General features: G+C 38.5%; 1 protein-coding gene across 1 annotated transcript in view; it reads right to left on the bottom strand.

Annotated features, from left to right (window-relative positions):
• Nucleotides 1-14,896, bottom strand: part of THBS2 (thrombospondin 2) — a 32,896-nt gene that overhangs the window by 14,786 nt on the left and 3,214 nt on the right. Inside the window, exons 4-13 of the mRNA XM_086875210.1 lie at nt 13,796-13,880; nt 9,222-9,415; nt 8,274-8,414; nt 7,950-8,046; nt 7,061-7,231; nt 6,062-6,238; nt 5,181-5,354; nt 4,595-4,722; nt 4,340-4,492; nt 3,080-3,298 (exon numbers count right to left, since the gene is read on the bottom strand). Coding sequence (XP_086731336.1) covers nt 3,080-3,298; nt 4,340-4,492; nt 4,595-4,722; nt 5,181-5,354; nt 6,062-6,238; nt 7,061-7,231; nt 7,950-8,046; nt 8,274-8,414; nt 9,222-9,415; nt 13,796-13,880 — 1,539 coding nt within the window. The remainder of the gene's footprint in view (nt 1-3,079; nt 3,299-4,339; nt 4,493-4,594; nt 4,723-5,180; nt 5,355-6,061; nt 6,239-7,060; nt 7,232-7,949; nt 8,047-8,273; nt 8,415-9,221; nt 9,416-13,795; nt 13,881-14,896) is intronic.

The following is a 14,896-nucleotide window of genomic DNA, read 5'->3' as shown; positions in this document are numbered from 1 at the left end:
GTGGGCAGTTATCCTGGCCAAAAGAAATAATCAGTACATTATGTTTACATTATGTCAGAATAACTTGACTGGGCAGAAGAGCAGATATGGTACACCAGAGACTATAAAACAAGAGCAATCAGCAAAGTACTTTTTAAAGTGCCTTTTTTTGCTGCCAAAGGTAGTATTCATTTGCTGCTTTCATATTGTAAAGTAAGTGAAATGCAGCTGCAAATCATTCTATTTCCCAGCTGCTATTAAAGTGACGTTTCTAGTAAATTTTGGAGGGAACTAGCAGAAAACAAACACACCACACGCACAGACATACACTCTTACATCAACTCTTTATAGACAATTCATGAGATATGTTTGAAGATTACACAAAAAATGGCCAGGTTTCATTGCCAGAAAAATAAAAATAACAAGCGAAGAGAAGGTCTTCAGAAACAGCTGTTCATATGGAAAGCTACTACACAGCAGTGGAAAGTACTACACAGCAATGAAGGGGAACACTAAGATTTTGAAAAAAGTGTCTTTATACTGTTCTGCAAAACAGTACCTTCACACTCCCATGGCTTTAAAAATAAAAGACTAGCAGATCTCTTTATTTTGTATCACAGCTTTGTAAAGGAAGATTGTTTTAAATAAACAATTAAGTTACACTGAAAAATAAGAATTAAAATCGCCTGCCATACTTTCAACACGTATTTTTTAAAAAATACTAAAATGGATTACCATTCTACCACTTGCTATGGATAAATACGTCTGTGAAAAAACACTCTGTTATTCTTATTTTTACTCACATTCCAGATCTACCTCACCCAAAACTGAATCTGTCAAAAGAGTGCAGAAATATCTCTTTTGTAACACATACACTGAAAAATGAGTATTATAGTAAGATGCTTTCAATCTCAGTGGTTCTAATAGTACAGACAATTTAAGAAAAAGAGAACAGGAAATATTGTGATAAATATCAGATCCCCAAAATTTTTACCAAATACCTGTAAAGAGTCTGGACTATCCACCTCAACACTGGTTACCAGTGATACAAAAGTTTTTTTGAAACAATGAGAGAAATTAGTCACATGAGTAAAATAATTTTCAATCATTATCAGATCAAGTAAAGAAGCTTTTTAAAATCAAATTACTCAACTAGGATATTTTGTAAAGAACACAAGGACCTGAAAATCTCTGGTACTTTTAAGGGGTTTTTTAAGGGCGGGTGGAGAGGCCCCCTTAAATGAAGTACTTGTGTCTATTAGATCAAAATATATTACACAAAACATGAAAAAATCTTTGGAAACAGGTTTTTTTCTGAATAGGTTCAGTATGTTGTGTTTAACCAAAACTAATGTTTTGTGCTTCATCATGAGTGAACATGTGCAAATTCTGATGACAGGAACTGAAAGAACTATATATGAACTGCAACAGCTAAGTTGGCTGAATTCACGAGGAAAATACATCAGTTGCAGTGAAGAACATTTGAGGCCCAAATTTCCATCTATATCTGAAATTTTTCAGCTGATAGAGCCCAGATTCACATGAATGACTTATTCTCTCAAACAGCCTGATTTCAGACTTTCCTAGTCTCTTAGTCTGTACTTGTTTTAACCACTATGGTATTCTGGAGCTCAGTCATTTTTGCATTCCTTTCCATTTTTTTAAGCAGGTTTTGTGCTAGAACTTCAAGAAGATTTATAGATCACTTTAACATGGAGAAAGAGAAGCAAAAAGGTTTCAGGTCTGGAAAAAGAAATCCTAAAAAAACCTCAGAAGAGAAAGCTTTCCATTACAGCCATGAGTGATTAGCAAAATACTTGGGGGTCTGCCTAGTGAACATACATAGATAATCCAGTGTTGTCAGTGGTCCCACAGGTAGATCTTTAGAACTGAACACCTGCATATGCCTTCTACTCTGACAAAACTCCTCCATCCCAGCTGCTTAATTTGCTGCTGCAAACAGTGTATGCTCCACTGTATTGTGCCTGTCATTTAACCATCAGCAAGGCCACCACTCAGAATCCAAGAATCCAAGGCCACCACTCAGATCCAAGGAATTGCCTGTCAAGGGGTGCCTTTGCCCCTCAGCTATTTGGGCCACTGTTAAACAGGTGGAACAACTTCCAGCCTGGTTTCATACAGCATCAGGATAAGACCTACAAGGAGGCTCAGCATTTTTGAGAAATTCCGATTGGAGGGAACCTCAGGCCATGAAACCAAGAAGGACTTATTGTGTACTTCAGATGAGCACAGAATCAGGCCCCAGGGAACATACCACATGGATACACCCTACTAAACCTACTTGCCACCATTTTTAGGCTCCCTGATGCTAAATTTTTCTCATTGGTGTAGTAATGTTTCATCATTCCCTATAACAGCACATCTGCACAGCAAGACTGGACAGGTGTAGAGCCAATGGTGGCAGGCAGGTCAGGTCATTCCCCTTGGGAGGGTGAGAACTGGGATTTCACATCTCAGGGATTAGAGGGGCTGACTCTCTCACCCTATCCCTGTGAGCCTTTGCAATAAGGAGAACTCTAATAAGTCACATTCATTCCTCTCTCAGGCTCTTATTGTTAAAAATTATCTCAGGCTCTGAATCCAGTTTTCACAGTGTGTGGTCTGCTTAACTCTTTAAAAGGAAGGGATGTTCAAGACAGCATTTTGAACTCTAGCCCTTTCATGGCTGTCAGTGTCTTTTCACAAGCCCTGCAGGCTGGATTTCACACTTGCCTGGGCCCTGAGATCCCTGTTTCGTTCTCACTAGCAGTGTGCTTCACACCCATGCTTTAGGCAACTCCTGCTCAGTGTGCTAACTCCATTCACAAGCATCCCAATTGTCCATGTAGGACATGTTGTCTGAGTAGGAAGAAATCCAAAGCAGAGGGATCTGGATTTAATTTTCAGAATCCCTTAATGTATCTTACCAGATGAAGTAAATACATTTCACAGCATCTCCTAGAAAACAAGCATGCTATAATAGTCAAAGCTTACTGAAAGCAATCACCAACTTAATGAATTAAAAGGGTTACTCACAAATATTTAGGAAAAGTTAAAATTTTGTTAACACATGGCGTTTGTATTAATCTTTTCCACCTACCTTTACACAGTGGTATGTTGCATTAGCAGCACAGACCAAGTTGTTATTAGGCCAGCCATCCAAATCTGAATCCTCACCACAGATGCGTCCGTCACCAGCATAACCTGTCCTACATTCACATTTGTACATTGGATCACTGAAATGGCCCAGATAGATGCACTCTGCAGACTTATGGCAGCTGTGTGTCTTGTCCTTGCATGGATTCTCAGGTTCACAGACCTATAAATGATGGACCATATTCATTGAAACCTGATAATCACAGCCAGCTGTGCGTGCCTCAACTTTGTCAAAATCAGACCAGTTATTCAGAGGTTCAAAGACAGGAACTTTGTTTTGATTGTGGTTAGTAAGTCATACATGTCTGTCAGTTCACAACTCAAACAAATATGTACAATGATAATACTTAAAACAAACCACAGGAAAAATTGGACATTATTTAAAAAGAAATTAAAGTTGTTAACAATTTCAGTACTGTATCTACCTTCTTCCAGATGTCACTAAACCCAAGAAATTACCTGCAACAGGAGACAGTACTCAACTCTTTTCTTTAGAATTCTACCTAACAGTATAAAAGGACTATCTTATTAAACGAAACAGACCCTAAGGAATTCTTGTGCTCACCTCACATAGGTTTTTGTTACCTCTTCCTTATTATGTTTCACTGTCAGTATTTGAGAATCCTACACAGATGGTTCACGTGTAGAATTCACAAACTGAGCAAACCACAGATTGATTCAACAGCAACAAAGAGAAGGCAAATCATGATTTCCACTTTAATGTTTTTGTATTTTCTAGGGAACTGTCCTCTTCAACCTCACTTCTACTTCCTGCTGTCCTTCTCTGAAAAGCTGTGGCCCAATAGAATTTAGGGAGTGAGAACTTCAGACATATGTCTGATAACACTGACATTAACAGCATCATATTTATTAAAAAAGAAAATAAAATCCTAATTCCTCAGTTTCCACTCTCCAGAACAGGTATGTTAACCTCAGAGAAAGGACTGCTAAGCAGGGAAATATTTGCTCCTGGAATTTTAGGCTCATTTGGTATAACTGTGCATATGCCTAAAGAAAATAAAACCCTTAAAAAAGCCAATCCCAAATTCAGTGTTTTGTTACTCAAAACAAAAATACTCTGAAATTACAATTATTTATTTCAGGCTATTTTGGTTTGGTACCCAAGTTTATCTTACGCCAACATTCAAAGATATTTCAGATGAGAATTACTCAAAGCCATCAAATTTCCTTCAATATCACTTACTTGCTTCTCTGTCTTGGCAACTTCAAGCCCTACTCCATAGGGCTGACTTCCTTTATAGCGTGGAGGACATGGCAAGCAGTGGAAACCTGGATTTGTGTTCACACAGCGATGGACCTGATTCACTTTAAAGCAAACATCTGACACAGCTATACACTGCAGCAAAAGAAAGGAGAAACCAATTAGATGTCTGTGTAATTCCCAAATAATGAATTTTTCATGGTGATTTCTTGATTTTAATGGAAACAAAGCCAATACCTCATCAAGATCTTCACAGACAGTACCATTGCCAAGGTATCCAGCTGGGCATGCCCCACATGACCAAGACCCATCCGGGTAACTGTTGCATTCTGCTCCAGGAAAGCAAGGATTTGACAAACATCCATCTGGCAAAGACACACAAAACTGAAAATTAGGTAAGGAGCATAAAAGGCATGTCTAAAATTAAATGTCTAAAACTTAATTTTAGAAAGAAGTATTCTCTGATCATTACCTTAAATCACACTTGATGCAACAGACACTTACAAAACCCCTTAAGTTAGGCTTATTAAGAGCATTTAAAACTAAATACTGTTGATTTAATATGAAAAAATTACAGATGGCTACATCCAGTGGAATACATTGTAGCATATTCAATCCCTACTTAAGAAAGGCATACTTGTTCAAGAAAGCTAGTATCACAAATATATATAAAATCCCACTAAACAGCACTCAAAATATTTAAATGTTGTCTACTGAACCAAAGGTAAAATTAGCAGATTCCTGTAGTGTCACTTCATAACTACTCATTAAAGAGGTGACAGCGATAATAATTACCCAGCCCAAATAAAGAGTGAATACCAACCAATTGGACAATCCTTCTTATTGCACATATCATGTTGTTTGGTGTCTCCCACACACGGCTTTCCTCCATACTGTGGCTCTGGACTGTTACAGAGGCGAGACCTCTCACGAATTCCTCCTCCACAGGTAACAGTGCAGGCAGACCACGGAGACCAAGGACCCCACTGGCCATTCACTAGGATATGTAAAAGAGCAGAGAATCACAGGCAGTAAAGTGAGGACATCTGGCACCAATGACAACAACCCTTCATCAGATCCTTGACCAGGGAGAGTTTCTCACTATGTACATAGGAAGATGATGGCAGATGTTTGCACCGAGATAGCAATATTTCAAAAACAAACAAGTGAAAAATACCCAACTGCTTCATAGGCAAAACAGCATGCCATGCCCACTGGATATGCAAAGAGAAAAAAAATTAAATGAAAGTGAAAGTGGATGGAATGAAAGGTCTCTAAAAAGATTAAAAGTGTAGACTAATAAAGAATCACAATAGCAATTAATTGTGTCGAATATGGAAAAAATGCAAGCACAAATATCGAAGAAATCTGACTATTGGGGGATTCTATGTCTACTCCTAATAAGTACAGAGACAGCTTCCTTTTAAAAAGGAAGTGTTTATTTTTGATAAGGAGAGATATACCACTAACATGGAAATTTCTCAAACTCTTAATATTTAAAGCCAAATTATAACTTGGAAAGCTTACAAAACCTCTGACTGCATTGTTCTCTTCATTTTCAAAACACCCTTGTGTATTATTTCACTCATAAAATAAAATTGTATTTTCCATCACAGAAATTCACTGCCATTTAGATCTGAACAAAGAGAAGGAATTCAGCTGGAATATTATTGTGTCACTTTTGATTCAAGACCACAGACATACCTGGACATGGAACCTTCTCACACTTCTCCGTTTCACGCCCATTCCCCACACAGTTTTTCCCACCCATCTGAGGAATAGGAGAATTGCAGAGGCGGATGCGGGTGATATTTCCCACTCCACAGGTAACTGAACAGGAAGACCAGGGAGACCAATGACTCCAGCCACCATCTTGACGTACTGCCAGAGAAAAGAGCAAAATTCAAGCAAACAGCCCACCTGCAGCAGTAATACAAAGTCACTTGTGTGGTTAGTCTTCTAAAGAGTCCCCCCAGCGCATCTGATGAATGTCCCATCTCTTTCCCACCATTTCACTTCCGAAGCCCAGCATGCCAGCTCAGGTGCCCAAGAACAACTTTCTTAGGAATTTCAGTAACCAACAATTACATCAGACATTTTACTTAAAAATAATCTTCTCCAATGAAGCAAACACTTGTTCAAAATGCACATTTGGACATCTACAAGTCTCATCTGCTCCATATTGCCTTAGGTACTATGTTAGCCAGGATATCACAGGTACTTGCAGTAGCATTAACTACTCTTCTGGAATATCATCCTTGTAAGTGCCTTAAATATAAAAGCAGTTTGATATTTTGCAGAATTCTTCCATGATTACTGTGCTCCTAAACACAGCTAAGTTAATGGACTGGCCCAACAATCAATGAGTGGCAGATGTAAACAGAACATTGCATATCATGTTTACAAAGTGTTGTCTCCAAACTGAGTTCAAACAAAAGACTCCAGCTCATAACGTTAAAGAAAGGATCACTCACAATCTTTTCTTTTTTATTTTTTTAACGTAGCTGACCCCAGAATGTACACACCTATTAAACTGTCAGGAAAGGGAGGAATACCTGAAAGGGGAAAACTGGCAAAAAATCTAATGACAGCTACTTTAATTGTTCATATAGGATTTCTCAAGTACATACTGTCCTGACTAAACTTGGTTTTGCTTTGAGATGTCCAAAGAAGCTTTTAGAAAGGAAGAAATGTATTACTTACTGCGATGGTCGCATTTCTTAAAGCTGCACATCCTTGTTTGGATGTGTGGGCCTGTACAAGCACTCCTGGTGACATCACACGACCTTCCTCGCATCTGTGTCCCAGAGCCACAGGTAACTGAGCACTTTGTCCAGTCTGACCACGGTGACCAGCCCTCCTCACTGTCATCAGCTGCAGAGGAAAAGGTAAGAAAGTGCTTAACTTTGAAAGTTGCTCTATTATCCTATTATACAGAGAATATTCTCTTATCTTTTTCTGCAGAATACGTACTTTAACATTTAGATCTCTCCTTTTCTAATTTTGCTTTCCCAAGCTGCCACTGATGTTACAGAATTATGGTGTAATATGAGAGGTTAGTTCAGATAAGAATCCTGGATCTTCATGAACTTGTGTGCAGCATGTTTGCATGATGCACTGATCTTTGAAGGAAGAACATCTTATCTCTATAATGGACCCAGCCAAAACCTGAGTCCAAAATGCCTTTGATTTGAGAATATAGGTCAATATGATGAGATGTGGCCCCACCTTTGAAAGCTACATAATGGTGAACATGAACAAGAGCACATTGTAAGAATACACCCTATGCTCTGAATGGGCAAAAAAATGTGAAACATGACTGTGGAGAAGAATGCTTTTAACATTCTATGCCCAAGGTAGCTAAGCAGGTTATCATCTTAATTCCAAGCAGGCAATATAATCAATGAAGACAGACCATGTCCTTCAGAGGGTAACTCCAAGCACCCAAGTTATTTTGCATAATCTTTGTATACATACAAGTTCTATATTTGATCTTAGCTGCCTTGACATCTTGCTTCTTTTGAGCTTTCAAAAACACTAGTAGTGATTTTAAATAATGCCAAAGACCATCTTTCTCCTCCTAAATACTCACAGTGAGAGCAGACTGGACAGCATTCACCTTCAACAAAAGCTGGATCAGCACAGGAGACTGCTGGGCAGGTGATTTGATTGCACACAATTTTGGAATCCTAAAGGCAAAAAAATCAATTTACTGATTTATGGTCACAGAGAGGTACATGAAGGTGGGCATCTGGGGAAGCTTCTTGTGTGGAAATGTTTTGATTTGCTCTATCATGGACAGGAGACAACTTTTTATAAACTTCATTAAGTCCAGCCAAGCTCTAAGTAGTCTACTGATGTGGATGGCTGAGTTGGAATTCCATTTCTGCAGAAAAGAGTATTTCCAAAACCTTACCCGGCAAACGCACTTGGTGCAGCTATCCACAATCCAGCTTTCATTATCTGCAAAGACACGGCCATCCTGCCAGCAAACTGGTTGGTTCTTCAGTGTTTTGTTAGGCCCAATCAGTTCCCACATAATTTGGTTCTCTTCAGACTAGAAGATAAAGTTAATGAAAAGAAATTGCATATTTCATAAGCAAACTGTTGTAAATAGACAAAACTGAAATATGACTGGACTTAATTCTTTCGTCAAAAAATGTATTTTTACATATTTATATACATAAGGAAGATGGTCTTAAGTACTGCAGTCCTGCATAGCAATTCTTCTAGCAATGGTACAAACAGTCACACAATACTAAGGGAGATTTGTTCTTAGTCACTTTGCTTTCCTCTAGCACAGCTCATCTTTAGGTGAGAAGATTTTAGTCCTGACACTTATACTAATCCCTTCAGAAATAATTAGCTGATTCAGAATAAGAAGAGAGGCAGGCATCAGCAAAACATCACCATAATAGTTCAACAATGAAAATCCCATACATTTGTTTGCAGTTTAGGTACCCCATGTAGCCACTTACTGATGTATTCATAAATGGTGTAGACATGGTAATAAGGCTTTAACAGTATGCAAGCAAGGTTGGGATTGCTAGCTTTCAATTTCCAAAGCTTTAGAAGGGTTTTCCCTGTGCATAAGGGCATGTGTGTGTGTGCTCTTTTAAACCCAGTCTGAAAACCAAGCCTTGATTAAGCAAGCCTTGTTACAATCAAGAACTACCAAACACTTAAAGTCTCAAAGAAAAGAATCTTTACATTAAAAAAAAAACAAAACCTTTACATTATGTAGACATACTTGCAGGTGCTCATATGTAATACAGAAATCTCTATTAAATGCCCCATCATAAAATAAGGAATAAAGAACTGCACAGCAGACCTCAGTCAGTTCTCCAGACTTGCAGGTACTTACTACTTTTTGGAGGTTATCAGCCAGGTTGTTCACCACGATGCGCAGGCCAGTGAGCTCTGTGAACATTGACCCCAGCTCTTCACAGGAGCGGTCACAGAACTCAGCCTTCTCTGGTTTCTCACCCACGTACTCAGTTGTGACAGCAGGGCTCAAGTGAAGGATTTCAGTGCTCTCATTGATGGTGTTCACTTCAGCTGGTAGCAAGAGAATGAAAGAGAAGAGCAGCATATACAAAGCTCTTCCACAGACTACAGATTCCTGCTGAAATCACAGATTGGCACCCATGGGTAGAGTTTAAACACATCTATTTTGGCACAGCTTCATGCTTATTATAGGCTTATTATACCCATGAATAAAAGAGGGGTTAGATGTCAGCTGGTTCCAATTACAGATTTTCCCTTTTCAAAATTAAGAGCCAAGCTGTGTTTCACATGGCCCTCACTTTAAAATTGTTGGCACTGCAACACATTAATTTATGAAGGGTAACAAAAGAACACAGTATCAAAAAAGCAAACCTATTTCATCCACTCGGACATAAAAGATTTCAGATTTTTTCATGACCTATCACATTTCCTCAAGGCAGAGAAAAAGACAGGACAAAGTTTCCTTGCAGAAAGTTGCTGTCCTTGTTCTGTCCATAAATTCCACATCTGGATCAATTTGGACCATTCTGCAATGTATACCAGACTTTGGGCTACTCTATATTTCACTGCCCAGTGTTAAGCTCAGAGGAGCTGTTATAAAAATAGTTTCATTCTGAAGTGAAATAGGGGTCAAGCTAAAATCAGACAAATTATTTGATTTGTCACTCCAAACACTCGTCCAAAAGGCAGACTGGAATTAAAACAGAACTTTGCACTCACTAGACAGGGAGAACTGAACATGTTCTAATATAATTTTAAATACATCCCTGTAAATTCTTGAAAAATAACATAACAGCAAGTATGATTTTAATTAATAAAGCACATAGATAATGAAACAGTCTATGTTCTGTTAAGCATTTAAATCTCCATCAGGTAGAAATCATGGATTCCATGGATGCTTTCTCTAAAGACTTCATGATAAACTCAAAGTTTGTATCAGCTATACAGCAAGCCATACTTCCTTATCTCTTAATAAAGACTTATTTACCAGACTTAGTGATGTTAGAATTGCTCAAGGTTGCCAAAAAGACAAGCAAAGGATATAGCAATTTAAAAAGAAGAAATCAGCACAGAACATGTGCCATAAAACATATGCATCAAAACTCCAATACCGTTCAGTGTTGACAAATCACTGAAGGTAGCAAAGCTTCAGAAATGTTAAGAGCTTAATTCCATGCTTTACCATACAATGTAAAGTGCTATACATAAGTTTAAAAGGAAATTGAATCAGGAGCTAAGTATTCTTCCTTCATTTGGAAGGCTAAAAGTAAAAGACCAAAGAACCAACCCACAATATGACATTAAGTGATTACTTCTCAACCAAACTTAAAATTATTGGCTTGATGTGCTTTTAAATTAGCTATGAAACATCTGCCACTAGCTAAAGTCTACAAAAAATTGTTCACAGTCTTCCAAAGTTGAAGCAATTGTCCAGCTTCATTTACAGGATGGGAGAAAACCACACAGCAGATCAGAACTCTCTGTGTCGTAACAGTTTATTTCAGCCACTTTTTGATTCCCTGGAAAGACTGCAATTTTCCTACCACATTGAAACACTAGATTTCTCAGATCCCCCCACAGCACTTCTCAGATCATTAATTTCATATTTTTCAAGCCAACATGGAGTGTGCCTTGACCGGAACATTCTGAGGACATTAATAAAGTTGCAATCTCAGCAGGAAACATAAACCAAAACTATGTTAGAAGAACTAAATCCTCACATCCTACTGGTACTTGGCAGTGACTGAAAGAAGAGCCTGGGGATCACTGGGAAATCAGTTCTCTGCTGCTGGCTTCCTGCTAATTTCCTAAGGACCAGATGATTAAAATGAGCAACCAGAAAAGCAAAATGTGCATCCTCCTCTCAAATATGCAAATATCATTCCGTTGAGATAACTCAAGAAGGGATTTTACTGATGTGCCTATTTAGGTGTGTTTCTGTCATCTTTCCTTCCCTAAATCCTGCCCAAAGGATTTGCAGCCACCACACTACTATTTTTCTACCCTCAACCAAACAGCATTCCCAAGCCAGCATTTCACCTATGTCACATTCCCATATTAGATTATGATACATTAAGATAATTAAAGATACATTGGGAAAACCTAGTCCTGTCTCCTTTTGTGTCCTTAGGGCTGAGGGAACTTTATCAGTAACATCAGCCTTGCTGCCATGGGACATTAATTCCATTAAAATTAATATGTCATCTTAATGCCTGTGCTTCAGTTAAACAAGTGAGGCATCAAAATGGGAAAATATTTTGTGGTCAGTAGCATAATTCATGACTTTTCAACTGTGGTAGTTGTCATTAGGAGCATCCTCCAAGTTTTAATACTGGGCCCAGCAGCGTTTAAACCATCCATGAGTGACTTGGATGGAGGGGCAGATACCTCCTCAGCTAGTTCACTGATGACAAAGCTGGGAGGAGTGACCAATACCCCAAAGGGCTGTGCAGACCTTCAGAAGGACCTCAACAGGCTGGAGAGATGGGCAGAGAAGAACCATTCTGCCCCTCTCCTTATCCTCAACCACACCTGGAATGCTGTGTCCAGTTCTAGGCTCCTCAGTACAAGAAAGATATGGAGCTCCTGGATTGGGTCCAGCCATGGACTACAAACTTAATTAAGAGATTGGTTTCTTCCTCTTAGGATGAAAGGCTGAGGGAGCTGGGCATGTTCAGCCTCAAGGAGAGACAAACTTGATGAGGAGGGACCTCATCAAGGTGTATAAATATCTAAAGAGGATGGAGCTCAGTGGTGCCAAGCAATAGGACAAGAGGCAATTGGCAGAAACTGATGCACAAAAAGTTACACCTGAGTCAGAGGAAGAACTTCTTTCCTGTGTGGGTGACCAAGCATTGGAACAGTTGCCCAGAGAGACTGTGGACTCTCCCTCACTGGAGATATTCAAGAATCATCTGGACACAATCCTGTGCCATGTGCTCTTGGATGACCCTACTTGAACAGGAAGGCTACACCGATGATGCCCTGTGGTCTTTTTCGACCTGACCCATTCCATGAGTATGTGATTAAGCTGGACAGGCAATTTCAGAATCTGACATGAACATAAGAAAACCTCTCAAGTAATTTTGATGGCGTCACTGTGATATTAGTTCCTTTCTGTTACTGCACAAGGAATCTCCATCTTGTAGTGTTTTCTTGGTATTGCAAGGTAAATGTAAAAATACTGTGAATTGAATTATTTGCTAAATAATTCTGAGGAAGGATAAAACAAAAACCCCAAATCTGTATAATTTATAGAACCGAAAATTTGGCAATTGACAGATATGATAAAAATACATTAAGAAAATATTTGCTGGTTATCAGCAGCTTATAGCTGCACAAGAATTCCTCTTAAGGTTTGTATTAGCATGAAGAACTCAATTATTCCTTAAGGCTCCCATTGGCTTCCTCTTCATAGTAGAGGTACAGTAACATCTTTTTTACTTGGTGATATTTCAAAACATTTAGTACTCCTTTGAAGAAGTCAGGATCTTCTATGGTTTAATTTCTGGGTTTTGCACAAACAAGAAGAAAAAAAAAAAGAGTTCAATCTGCTTAACTGATTTTCTCTGTCACACATTTTAGCAAAGTAACAGAAATAATGGCATTTCAAATGGCAGGAGTTTCAAACAAAACCCTGAAGTCCTGACTTGTACACAAGTGGTGCAACATTCCTCTGACAGACTGAGCTGGCTCTGATTCTTGACTGAGCTCTTGTCAGCTACAAGCACTGGGAAGTAAAACAGTCAGCATCTCCTATGAGCTTGAGTACAAAATCTTAGCACATATTTGACAAATAATCCTACTTCTTTTATGGGGAATCCATTACAGTCCTACACAGAGTGCTCCCCTCCTGGCAGGGTAAGCTTGAACTGGACTAGCAAGAACATGTCAGCCCATAGCATACATGTCTTCCATATCTCTTCCTTTGATTTCTTATTTTCCTGAGGTTGTTTTGATTAACAACACTTTGGGAGTCAAACCCAAAGCCTCTTTCAGTCGAAGGTACTGCCAAGAAATTCAGTGTCTTTAAGAATGGCAGACTAGTTCGTGGGCCCACTGACAGTCAGCAGCAGAATTCAGAACCAACACTACCTGTCTCGAGTGCAAAGAATGGCAGAAAACTCATAACAAAATATATATTTTCCTACACAATTTTCCTTCCATTTCTACTAATTTATTGCTCAATACTTTTTTCCCCAACTTAAAAACTAAAAAGCTCAGTTATAAACTTAGTAACTGAACTAAAATAATAGGCTAGAGAGTAGAAATTGTATCATATAAACATGTAAGTTCCCATTACCACCAAAAAGCAACTCATTCTCCTTTTCAAAGGGATCTGTCACATGGTTTTAGGATAATATTTCACAGTTGACATTACTAACTTTCAAATTCAACTGAACAGTATTAATAAGATAACAAAAGCCTTACTTGACTGGCTTCTCTGGCATCCTTTCTTACGCAGAACATCCTCTATTGAAGTATCAAAGATTAACTGAATATTTTGCAAAAGTCCCTGTAATAATAATTTTAAAAAGCAATTAAAAACAGCAAGATCAATTTTTTAGCAAGTAATAACTGATCTGTCTCAATGACATGCTACTGACTAGATTCAGACATAAGCAAATACAAGGCATTAAATCTGACACACAGAAAAAAAAAGTGGTTATAGCTTTGCTATATACAGTTTCAGTATTATAAGGCACAAAGCTAGGTGTGTTCTGAAGCATGTCATAGTAAAAGATATTAATCTTCTACAAGCTCAAATCTCCATTTCCACAGTGAACTTTAGATTTGTCATAGGGTCAAAGCCAACCTTCCTGCTCTATCACACTTCCATCCTTAGCCAGTCATTCCCATGCACCATAGTTCACTGCCTCCTCAATGGTGCTGACACTGCTCTGAGACAACACTCTGAAACCAGACTGGTATCTAGTTCACTTGGGCAAAAAACCAACAAAACCCTCAAAGAAAAAAAAGTTAAAACCCAGATTTTTTCAATGGGCCACTTTTTGATACAGCTTCAGAACCAGTTGCATGAGCACTACTGATGGAGTAACTTAGTCAGGGAGGCAGGAATGGAGAGGCTGTGGGCAAGAACTTCTGAAGTCCCTGCCAAAACTAGTCATCCCATGGAGCCAAACTCCAGCATGTCAGGCTCCGGCTGAAAACTAGATGGCACAACATGATGAGAAAGAAAGGGCTTTTTTGAACTTTTTGGAGCCATGAGTTCAAGTCTGACTTCAGCATTGACTGAAAAGAAGCCATCCTTAAAGCAGTTGGGCCAGGTCACATCACTAGATTATGTGAGGCAGAAGGTCATTTCCATTTGATAGAAAAAAAGAAAGCTTATAATTGCTCCATCTCAAATGTTTTCCACAAAAAGAAAAACAATCTAATTTACAGGACTGATCAAAACTTTTTATTCTATTTATTTTTTCAATTTTTTCCTCTTTTAAATTTAAATTGAAAAAAAAAATTCAAAATGGCAAAACAGGACGTCCTGTTACAGGATGGACCAATATCACATGC

Source organism: Cyanistes caeruleus, chromosome 2 (genome assembly GCF_971803275.1).
Source record: "Cyanistes caeruleus chromosome 2, bCyaCae1.hap1.1, whole genome shotgun sequence".
Lineage (NCBI taxonomy): Eukaryota > Metazoa > Chordata > Aves > Passeriformes > Paridae > Cyanistes > Cyanistes caeruleus.
The sequence above is the reverse complement of the archived record's forward strand: the minus strand, read 5'-3'. Positions and strand labels throughout refer to the sequence as shown.